At 49.7% G+C, this 11,816-nt stretch overlaps 1 protein-coding gene across 1 annotated transcript in view; it reads left to right on the top strand.

The window, feature by feature from the left end:
• The window catches only part of CFAP74 (cilia and flagella associated protein 74), a 111,914-nt gene extending 104,136 nt beyond the window's left edge, over positions 1–7,778 (top strand). Inside the window, exons 33-38 of the mRNA XM_069078375.1 lie at positions 972–1,101; positions 1,984–2,138; positions 3,483–3,618; positions 4,191–4,315; positions 5,527–5,661; positions 7,379–7,778. Coding sequence (XP_068934476.1) covers positions 972–1,101; positions 1,984–2,138; positions 3,483–3,618; positions 4,191–4,315; positions 5,527–5,661; positions 7,379–7,501 — 804 coding nt within the window. The 3' untranslated portion in view covers positions 7,502–7,778. The remainder of the gene's footprint in view (positions 1–971; positions 1,102–1,983; positions 2,139–3,482; positions 3,619–4,190; positions 4,316–5,526; positions 5,662–7,378) is intronic.
• The last annotated feature ends 4,038 nt before the right edge of the window (positions 7,779–11,816 follow it).

The following is an 11,816-nucleotide window of genomic DNA, read 5'->3' on the forward strand; positions in this document are numbered from 1 at the left end:
GATGGATGGATGGATGGATGGATGGATGGATGGATGGATGGATGGATGGATAGATGGATGGATGGATGGATGGATGGATGGATGGATGGATGGATAGATAGATATAGGGATAGAGAGATGGATGATAGAGATAGGTGGATGAATGGGTAGATAGACAGATGGACAGATAGATGGATGGATAGATAGACAAGAAGATATGCAGATAGAGATGGGGATAGATGATAGAGTCAGAGATGGACAGAAATGTTTTATATATATATATTTATTTATTTACATACATATATACATACATAGAGTTTGGGAGTCACCTACATAGAAATAATAAGGGCAGATGAGATCACCAACGAAAGAGACACAGTAGCTGTGTAAAATTTTTTAACTGTTTCATGCATATAAATGTGTCCCCTCAACTAGCTTATAAGCGCATCAAAGGTAGGTATGTTATACACACATTTGGTGCTTGCTAAGCATTTAAATGAATGTTGCTGGCAGTGGTCCTCCCAGAGAGAGCTCTAGCCCAGTGTTTTAGGCTTCAGTGTTTTATTCTCTAGCATAAACATGACCTTGCAGCATGGAACTGGCCCAGTTAGATTTTCGATCAGTAGATATCTGGTTGCTTTGATGGAAGGGAAGGAAAATCCAGATGGTGGGAGAAGCAAAAGACTGAAATATTTTTAGATGATAGTCTATCCAAGAATGCATGGTATCGGATATGGCTGGCACAGCAGCTTTATTCTGCTAAAAAAAAAATTAAATGCTCAAAATGTTTTAATCATTCACAAATGTCACCTAGACATCCCCCCAGGCTCCTGCTTCTCCATGGGACCAGTCAGAGGAAGAGGGATTCTCCCAGTTATTCCTTCTCCCCTGACAGTCATTGGGAGATGATGCATGACTTTACTGGGGGCTTCTGCCCCACTGTGTGACCCAAGCATGTGGAGGAATTGAGTCTAATTTCTGCTTTCTTAAAGCTTCAGAACAGCTCGACACTCCCAATCAAATATTCCATCTTTCTGGAGAGCCTCTCCCTTCTAAGAAATAAGGAACAGCTGAAGATGCCAGGTTTTGTCAATAACTCAGAACAAAGGACCAATATCATTGGTAAATATTGACTCAAGCAATACCTCCAGAAGCGCGCGCACACGTGCGTGCACACACACACACACACACACACACACACACACACACACACACACACACACCATCTCTTTAAGAACCAGTTACTTCCAGGAAGGGAAAGTTTGGACCAATTTGGAAATCTTGCCTGGGAAGGCAGTTGGGGGTGTAGAAATGAGCCCTAGACCAGAAAGAATCAGTAGATCTGGGTCCTAGTCCAGGCTCTGACACTAACTGGACATATAATCTTGGGCAAATCCATTCTCCTTTAGGTGACTCTTTCTTCTTTGGAAAAAGGAAGGGTTGGATGATCTGTTCTTTAGGGCTCCTTCCATCTCTACTCTGAGGCATCCCAGTCTAGTCTAGTGGAGAGAATTAGTTAGCATCTAGGGGACCTTGGCTCAGATCTACCACTAGCTACCTACAAGACCTTGGGCAAAACACGAACTCTCTAGGACTCAGTTGCTCCCTCTCAAAAATGAAAAGGGATTGGACTAGATGCCCTCTAAGGACTCCTCTATCTCTAAAGCTACAATCCTATGAGATGTAAAGTTTAAAGCTGGGCAGGAATTGATTCTCCCTATTATAATTTTATTATGATGAAAGATGAATCAATCCATTGGATTCCCTAAAAATAAAAGTAGGCTCTCCAATCATGTTCTTCCATGGAACTGGAAACAGGTAGTAAATGGACCTAGCCATCATGGTTGGTAAACTCTGAGCAGAAATCCCAAGATGCAAGTTTCAGGGGAAGAAACAATAATGATGTCAGAGAGGAAAGGAAAGATGGCATTCTCTCTGAGGGGGGTTTTGTGTGGGCGCTCCATTGTGATTCTCCCCTCCCTGTCCCGGTCGCTCTCCCTGCAGGCACCCAGAATTACAACGGCCGTAGTGTGTTCAGCGTCTCCCCAGTAGATGGAGTCATTGAGCCTGGGAAGGCTCAGGACTTCACCCTGACCTTCAGTCCGGACCATGAGAGCCTATACTTTTCTGACAGAATGCAGGTGGTGCTGTTCAATAAGGTACAATGCTCAGCAGCCTCAGCCACAGCTCTATTTCCCAAATGGCTTCCCTGGCGCAGCAAGGGCCGCTGTCCCCTGTTGGCAGGACTGAGCCCGACTTAGCCAGGGAGGGGAGGGGAAAGATAGAGAGTCAAACCTTTGGCCCTGGCCAGACTCAATTAGCCTGCTTGAGGCTGAGGCTCTGGAACCCAACTGATGCTGCTCAGGCTTGACTGATGCAGTGACAAGCATCATGCCCAGTACACAGCAGCTGAGAATGTGGAAAGCATGGACCAAAGTAAGGCAGTGTCCATGGGCTCCCTCCTCGCTCAAATGAGCAGGAAAGCAGCTTCCTCCTGGGGCACTGTCCTTGCTCACTGGGTCAGTGAGTTGATCATTTGGTCACTAGGTCAGTCAGATCACATGCACAAAGCACTTTAGCTGGCATCAGGAAGACCTGAGTTCAAATGCTAGTTCAAGTGCTTTTGAGCTATGTGGCTATACACAGGTCATTCTCTCCTCCTCAGTTTCCTCAGCTGTAAAGTGGGGCTTATATAGCGCCTACTTTACAGGGCTGCCATGAGAGCCAAGTGAGATTCCATATAACGTGCTTTGCAAACCTCTAAGTGTTAGAGAAGAGCTGACAGCAGTGTGGACCCTTGGGAGCAGGCCCTTGGACTACCTGTTTGCCTGGAATCCACCCAGAGCAAGCCCCTGGAAAGGGCCCAAGCACCCTTGTTTGGACTTCAATGGAACTCCAGTCTTCCTTCCCCTCTTCCCCTTCCCCCAATAGAGAACCAATCTCACCTGAATATTGGAACTCTGCACACTCCCCATCACACACCACCCACCCCCTAGAAACCACAGGGCAGCAGTACCAGCTTCTGTCTCTTCATTAATGCTGTGGGAAAAGAGGCGAACACCTTTCCTTAGGCCTTCATCACCAGCTAGTGGCACCTTGAAATCTGCCCTGCCTTTTGCCTTTCCGTATTCGCATTATGTCCCTTGCTTCCCTTCTCTTCCCCTTCTTCCCATCTCTTGGTTGTACCACCCTTGGCTTACCTTTGCTCCACCACCTCTCTGTACTGCCCCCCCCCAAGGCCTGGCTCTCTCTGGGGGCACGCATAGTGGTCAGATTGCTTTTCCATAGATCCCAGTGGGAGAATGTGAGGGCCTTGAATATCTACTCCCCAATGTGAGCCTCTCCCAGGGGAGCTGCCCTGCCCTGCCAGGTGCTGCCCATGTGGGTTGGAATGACTTTTCGCTGACGCCCATGGGCCCTTTGAGAGGGGAGAGTGGGACGATTGAGAGAGTCGGAGGCAAACCAGTGACAGGGGCCACCCATGGCCCTTTATCTCATACTAGAGAATGTCCCATCAGATCCTCTTGAAAGGGGCTGCAAGAGAACACATGATGTTTGTGGAAGGAGGGGACCCACTGGATGTGACTGTGGAGACCCTAGCTGTAATCAATTCTGTGACTGAGGATGAACGAAGGGAAGGTAAGTGCCTGTGTGACTATTGGTGGGGACTGAGCCCCATCTTGGTCCCCGCCACCCCTGAACCTCTGGCCACAGTGGATGGGCAAGCCCAAGCCCAGGCCCGAGGAAGGAGGACTGCCCTTTGGAGGCTGGCCCTCTCAGGGCTCTGGGAACCTCCCCCCTCCCTATCCTGCTCCCACTTCTGCCCAGCCAGCCCCAGGCCCTTGGGCTCAGGGTCAGATTTGGCCAGAGCCCATCCCCCACTCTGCAGTAGCAGGAAATAATGTGCTCTGGCAAATACTTCTAAAGCACCAAGGTGGCCTCAGGTTTCCTTCTCTCTGGCTCCCTGCTCCCTGCCCCCTGCCAAATGTTGGAAGGTTTCCCAGCCCCTTTCCCAGACTTCTGATTTAGAGAGGAGAGAGGAGCTGAGGGCAGGGGCATGGAAGCCGAATCTTGCCCAGGTGACCCTGCTCTACCCATCCTCCTTCCTCACTGCCCAAGTCTGCCTCCCCAATAGGTACGGGGTGAGGAAGCCCTCCATACACCTGACTTAAAGAGAGACCAGCTGAGCAGGTCATTCTACCCCCATCTAGATGTAGAAGAGATGAAGGCAATTATCCTGACTCTTGAGTATGTCCAGCTGGATTCCGCATCCACCCCTGCCACTCGAGAGCTACAAGTAGGGTGTATCCGAACCTCCCAGCCCACTATGAAAAAGGTAATTTGCCCGTCTCAGAGTTCTGCGGCAGCCCAGGTCACCTTCTCCCACCAGGCCTTTCCAGAAGGTGCAAGATTTCATGAAGCACCAGCTGTCATTGAGTAAATTCAAGGGGGTCCTGGATTCCATGCCCCCTCCCCAAGGACAATCAGGTGATACCCACAGACCCCTTTTCATGTTGTCTTGCCTACATTCATAACTGAAGGAGACACTCATTTTAGGTGGGTGAAAATACAGACACCCCCGTTTCCCCATCCAGGTTCATAGACCCCAGTTAAGAACCCTGTTTTTCCCAAAACTGCCCACAGGCTTTGGACAAAGGAGATGGATGGGGACACACACACACACAAGCTCAGTTTTGATGCTGGGCACTTGACCTGGTCCCTCATTCCTTAAGAAGAAGATAGGCCATGCCCCCAATCCCAGAGCAGGACTCGTGTCCTCAGGCCTGGGCCTCATCACCCCATTCTCCTTCCAGTCATCTCAGGTACAGCCTTTCCATGAGACCATCCTAGATAACCCTCCCCCATGGCAGTGCTGCTCCCCACCCCTGTATCAGTGCTCCCTCCCCCCTCTTACTTTCCTGGAGCCCTTGGTTTGTGCCCTCGATCCCTGCTCTATGCTCTGTAGACCTGTGCTCCTGCTGTCTCACTCTGGCAAGGCAGAAGCCTTCAGAGGATGGCGATTGTCCTGGGTCTTGACCTTATATCTCCAGAACAACTGGGCCTTACAGGATGTGGGTGTTTAGTAATTATGGACTGAACGGAGCTGGTTGCACCCATGAAAATCCCTGAACATAAAGGCCTGGGAAGAGGAAAGGGCTGCAGAGAACAGATGGAGGGAGGGGGATTCCAGGGGGTTACACTGACTATTGTACCCAAGGGAGGAAAATTGCATCTTCCCTCCAAGGAAAAAAATTCCCAAGCCCAGAGTGTGAGGCCCATCCCAACACCATAGGGATGGGGGGGGGGGGGGGGGCGGGAGTAGCACTGAGGAGCCACAGTGTTCTCCTGGGGACAAGGGCCAACCCTGGGGACAAGGGCCTACCTCTGGGGATGAGTGAAGAGAGGATGAGAGGAAGAGAGAAGAAGAGGGGAGGGAAGAAAAGAGAGGAATAGAGAATGGAGAAAGAAAGGAGGGAAGGAGAGGTGCAGAGAATGGGAGACAAAGGCCATTCCCTAGGGACAAGAGTTATCTCCTTGCTACCACAGAGTATTGACTTCAGCCTGGACAATATCCACCTCCTTCAGCATAAAGGCTTCACAGTGGAGCCCTCCAGAGGAATTGTGGACCGTGGCCAGACCAAGACCATCAACGTGTCCTGGGTGCCTACGGCTGACTTTGATGTATGTGACTGTAGTCATTGTCTAACCTGCTGCCAGGGCTGGGCTACTTTCATTCCCAAGCACGTTGTACCCAGAAGGGCTTTCTATATTTATCTAAGAGCCAGTCAGGACAGCTCCTCTCCTTTCCTTCCCTCCTCCCCTCCTCTTTTCTCCTCTCCTGTTCCCCACTTCTCCCCTCCTCTCACCTCCTTTCTTCTCTTCCCTTCTCTTTTCTCTCCTCTCCTCCTTCCCTTCCCCTTCTTTCCTCTTCTCTCCTCTTCTTCCTCCTTCCCCTCCTCTCCTTGTCCCATTCTCTCTACCTTTCCTTCCCTCTTTTCCTTCTCCACTCTCACATCCTCTCTTCTCTCCTCTCTTCTCCTCCCCTCCTCCTCTCCACTCCCCTATTTCCCTCCCCTTTCCTTCTCTCGTCCTTCCTCCTCCCTCCTTTCCTCTTCCCCTCCCCTCCTCTCTTCTCCTCCCCTCTTCTCCCTTCCCTTCTTTCTTTTCTCTTACTCCCTCCCCTTTTTCTCCCTGCTGGCTTCTGGAACCAGACCTGAAGCAGCCTTTGCCCCATTTGAACTCAATTCAGAATATAAGCACAGCTCCCTTTTTAGACACAAAAGACCCAAGTAACTGGTCCAGAAAGCCAGGCCACATTGGGTGGTCATTGTACAGGGAGCTGATGCCAGGGGCTCTCAGCTGGGACTCTCATCTTGAAAGGCCATGTTTGTGGAACATCTGGTCTATGCCCAGAGAACCCTACTGTGACACCTAGGCTTAGGCAATAGAATAATTCACTATACTGCATAAGGCCAAGAAAAAGAATCCTATAACCACAGCATACAGGCTAAACCAGCTAGCTGAAAGGGAAACCCCCAAGGAAGTGCAATGATGTGAAAAGAGCTGGCCAAGCCTCAGCTTCTCTCCTTACCTCCTATGTGACCTGTCAGAGGAAGGGCCCCGGCTTCCTAATCTAGAATGAGAGGGTTGGGATTAATGCCTTCAAGGTCCATTAGCTCCAGAACCAGGAGCTAATAATGATGATGAGAACCACAGACAATTCCCATTCCTATACTGCTTTCAGGTTCAGAAAACACTTTTCTCACAGCTACCCCAAGAGAATGAGGAATCATTCAAGAATTCTAAATCCCCATTTTTCAGATAAGGAAACTGGGCTCAGGCTAAGTTAACTGAGCCTTACAGCTAATAAAGTGTCCAAATTGGCATATAGATCCAAAACATTTTAAAGTAGCTTTGCAGGACTGTATAGGTCTAGGGGGCAGGGTGGGGCAGGATCAGTGTTGGCCATCAGATGTCAGGGAAGGCATCCCCTCAGTCAGTCCACGAGGATCTAAAGATTGACAGTAATTTGTCCTGCTTTGGAAATGCTCTCATATCCCAAACTGAAACTGGCAGGACAAATGGAGGCCAGATCCTGATTCCAACATGGCAGAAACTAATCCCTTTGGAGAAGAGGGTTGGGGAAGGGCAGGAAGGGGGAAGGGGACAGGGGGAGAGACACAGGCTTCAAAAACCAACCACCACCTAGAATTTGGCTCTGCTTATGCATAGGGTGGAAGATGGCTTTTTCCATAGCCTGTCAGATAGCCTGTCCTCTGCTCTACCACCACCCCTAATCTAAATTCGGAAAGATTTCCCTTATTGAAAGAATGCCCAAACTGCAGCATCCACCAGAGGCAAAGCCTAAACTCAATTCTTCTTACTACCTTTATTGCAGCCTGATCAGCCACTTGTGGTCACCACCTTCCTGACGCTCCGGGGAGACGTGAAGGAGATCTATAGGCTCGTCTTCATTGCCCATGTGGTATCAGAGTGGATTCTGGGTGATTCACTCAAATAGGGATGTGGATGCAGATGCCCTGATGATTTCCACCCCCCCCCAAGGTCGTTGGTGTCCAGTGGGGTATGAGGACCCTGCCTCATCCAGGAGTGTGCCTGGAGGGATACTGGACCTGCCTTTGGTAGACTTAGCCTTCACTGGGATTAGTTCTTGTGACAAATGTAGCCAACATTTAATGTCAACAAAACAATATCATCCCTAGATCATGAGCTGTGGTCCAAAAAAAAAAAAAGCAATTCAGTCCAGCCCCACCATTATTCTCCCTCAGGGGCCTTTGCTATGGAGATCAGAGCCTCTGTTAAAAAAAATTAAATGGCCACAAATCCTCTGATGACTCAAGATGTCCTTCTGTATTAGAGCATTCGGGGCATTGGAGGGGGGGGGCAGTGCCCAGGCCTCAAGACCTGGCCCTTGAGATGGTATCTCAGTAGGGTGGATGGAGAATGACCACTGAGCAGACCCCTCCTGAACCACCCCAGCCACTGCCTACCTTTCCAAAAGAGGCAGCCTCAGGGGAGCCCCAAAGCTGCCACTTGGATCAGTGAACCCAGAGAACAGGCAAACAAAGATGAAAACCACAAGTGGACCTACCTCTCCAGCCCCTGGGTTAGGCATGGCTGATTAGACAGGATGTTGAAGGAGAAATGGGGCAGCTAGGTTTCTCAATAGATAGATTGCTGGGCCTGGAGTCAGTAAGACCTGAGTTCAAATTCAGTCTCAGACACTCACTATCTGAGTGACCCTGGGCAAGTCACTTCATCCTGTTTGCCTCAGTTTCCTCATCTGTAAAATGAACCCTCCATAGCCTGGGCAATTGTCTATTGACTCTAAGCCTTTTCCCTGGCTGGCCACCATGCGCAGAATTTTCTCCCTCCTTTTTTCTCCCTCCTTTTCTCTGCCTCTTAATCTTAGTGCCTTCTCTAGCAGACATCTTGCTTGCATGGTTCTCTTTTATGTATGTTATTGTTCAGCAGTGTTCTACTCTTTGTGACCTCATTTGGGGTTTTCTTGGCAGAGACACCAGAGTGGTTTGCTATTTCCTTCTGCTCATTTTACAGATGAGGAAATTGAGGCAAACAGGAATAAATTACTTGCCCAGGGTCACACAGCTAGTGTCTGAGGCCAAATTTGAACTCAGAAAGAAGAGTCTTCCTGACTTGGAATTGGAGTCAGGAAGACCTGAATGCCAATTTTGCCTCAGCTCCTACCTCTTTGAGCCGCAGCTAGTCCAACAGTATAAACATTATGCACCAACCACTCTCAGTCTCAGTTTTTCCATCTGTAAAATAGAGATAGCACTTACCTCCCAGGGTGGTGATAAGGATCAGGTGAGATAATATTGGTAAAATGCTTTGCCAATAACAAAATCATATGTAAATGTAAGCTATTATTATGGGCATACATAATCGGCAACAACAGAATCCCTGCTCTCAAGGAGTGAACATTCTAAAATGGGAAACGACGCACGAGGTACCAGAAGTAGCCTGTGAGCGGCGTGATCTCCCCCTGCCCCCCCCCCCCCCCCCCCGGGGCTGCAACTCCGCTGGGCCGGGCTGCCTGGCCTGGGTTCTAGCCCCACCTCGGAGCAAAGGGAGATCAGATTACCTACAGCTAGAGCCCAGCCCAGGAAAAGCACACAAACGCTTATCTCCAGGTTCCAGAGCATCGTCAGCCGACTGACTGATACCTGGCTGTTCCAACTGTTTAATTTTCCACTGGGTAGGAAAAGTCCTCCAGCTAGATAGGCTTGGAATGTGAGCCTCTCCCCACCCCCACCCCACCCCGACTCTTCCCCCCTGCCATCCGCCCATTGCCTGCAGCCGTCCCTGTGTCCTTTTTAATGATACTGGGAGCCTCTAGGGTCCAGAGGCCCCTCGCTGTGTTAGACCAGTCTCCCTGAGAGCTGGACCCCTTCATATTCGTCTCTCTCCAATCGGCACCTAGGAAGTGCCCGCCATAACTGATTGTTGGATGGCGTCCCACCGGACTGTATCACTTAACCCTAACTGATTCGGGCTCCCCTTCAGAAGTCCTACTGTGCTGACCTGAGCCTAGTGGTGAGTGGCCATCCTCATCCTCTGTCCGACACAATGGAGGGTCATTCTGATGGGGTATAGGCTCTGGGAACCCCCTTGAATCTTCCCATTTAATGAGGCATTTGCCTGAGGCCATAAGCCTTTCATTATCCCTAGACCCTACTCTGTTACCCTTAAACTAGCCTACTCCTCCATTGTCTGACATCTCCTGGTAGCCTTCAACTATTTCCCACCCTTAATCCCATTCTTGGAGTCTGACCTCGAACCCATCAAGATCCTCCCTAGACTCATCCCCAAGACCCCTCCCTCCAAACTACTGGCCCACCCCTAGATTCCTCCCACAGTCTTTCTGTATATAAGATCCATCTTGCTTTCATGAAGGTGCTGAGATTTAATCTCACCAAACTCAGTCTGTCAGATTGCTCTGGCCCACTCATACAAGCATCACAAATGCTCGGGCTGCTGAAGAGTCTACCCAATAGGGCAAATCTTTAATAAACTTTGTTTTACTTTGGCTTGAGTCGAATTCATTCGGCAGGACCTGGCGTGTTGGTATTTTGGGGTCTCGTGCACCCCTAAACCCCAACCTCAACATTCACACTCTGTAGCCTACACCTAATCAGACATGAACCCACAAACGAGGGAGGGGGCTTTGTCTGGAGGGTCATTCCACTCTGCAGACTGAACACTCCCATTGGGAGGCACCTTCTACCAACAGAAAGGGATGAGCAGAATGTGCCAGTGAAAAGTGTTCTGCCTTGGGAGTGATGGGCATGTTCTCTTGAACCCTGGCTCTGCCATGTACTAGCTGTGTAACACTGGGCAAGTCATCTCCCTCTCTGGGTCTCACTTTCCCCATCTGTAAAATCAGGATTTGCCAGTGAGCTCTACAATGGGGAAGTTGTACCTGAATGGCCCTGGACAAGTCACTTCTTTCAGTTTCCTCATCTATAAAACGTTGGAGGAGGTGGACTCTACAATCTCTTTTATCTGTAAAGCTATGATCCTATGGAAAGGAATGGGAAAACATTAAGTGTTTACTGTGTACCACCATGGGGGAACCAACAGAAGGGTGATGTCAGAGAGTTCTCCCAGTTGGGGAAACACAATACACACAAAGATGGCGGCTGAAATTCCCTTCCAGTTCTGACATTGTATTGATGGAATGATAGGACTTGGGCCACTGATGTGTGGGAAAATTCAGGGACTGTGTTGCTTCAAAGACATAATCTTTCCCTTTTAGGGGTCCAAGTCGCATAGACTCATCAGTATGAATGATCTTCAGCCTCAAAGGACAGGTCCCCTGGACACCCCATCTCAGGGCTATTCCAGCTTTTGTATAGGCCTTCAAGCCTCCCTCCCCCCCACCTTTGCATGATTAACTGAGACCTTTGACCTTGATATTGATCCTGCAAGAGATGAATTTATAATCCCCTGCTCAGGACTTTGCTGAGATAAACTCAAGATTAAAAAAAATAGCCTGGAGAATCCTCTCCCCACCCCACTTCCACTTCTGCTCGGGCCCCAGGGCCAGCTGTGACCAGGACCAAGCCACAGTTCAGGAAAGAAGGGACATTCCTCTGCCTCAGGGTCCTCTTCTCCTACCCTAAATAGACACTGTGCCTGGCATCAGAGGACCCAAGTTCCAATCTCTACTTTGCTACTGTCTGTATGATCTTGGCCAAGCTAATTTGAAAGAACCCATTCAAAATCTGTAGGGTCCCTTCCAGTTCTAAATCCTTTGGTCTTACTAGATGGAGCAACTCCTTGCCCTGCCTCCCTCACAGGGCTTTCATGAAGACCCATTGATGTGAAAAGGCCTTGTTAGCTGCCCCCTAAAGCAGGAACATTAGGGTTTGGGGATGGATGAAGTGAGGGTCCTCCAGTTCCCAGCACCCATACAGCATGTGATGAATGCCAGCCTTAGGGGCAGGAGGTCCTGGGCTTGAGACCCAGCTACGTGACTTTGGACAAGTCACCCACTTGGATCATGCCGAGGATTTTGAGTTGAAACGGCAATAGAGCTCCTTAGATCCAACCTCCTTCCTTTATAGATGAGGAAGCAGAGAGCCAGAGGAGTGATGCCCAAGGTCACATCCGGGACCAGAGCTGAGATCCAGGACTCCGTTCATCAGGTCACACCATGCCTGGAAAAAATGTTTGTTGTCATTATTGACCCAGCTACGAAGGCTCCAGGCAGCTCCTGACTCTCCCCTGGCCCAGGTTTTCCCCATCCCCTAGATCAGCCCCTCCCCCCAAGGGTACAATCTGAACTTGGC

The sequence above is a fragment of the Petaurus breviceps genome, unplaced genomic scaffold, assembly GCF_028583685.1.
Source record: "Petaurus breviceps papuanus isolate PSGF00001 unplaced genomic scaffold, PetGlider_PUasm1.0 91041, whole genome shotgun sequence".
In the NCBI taxonomy this organism is placed as follows: domain Eukaryota; kingdom Metazoa; phylum Chordata; class Mammalia; order Diprotodontia; family Petauridae; genus Petaurus; species Petaurus breviceps.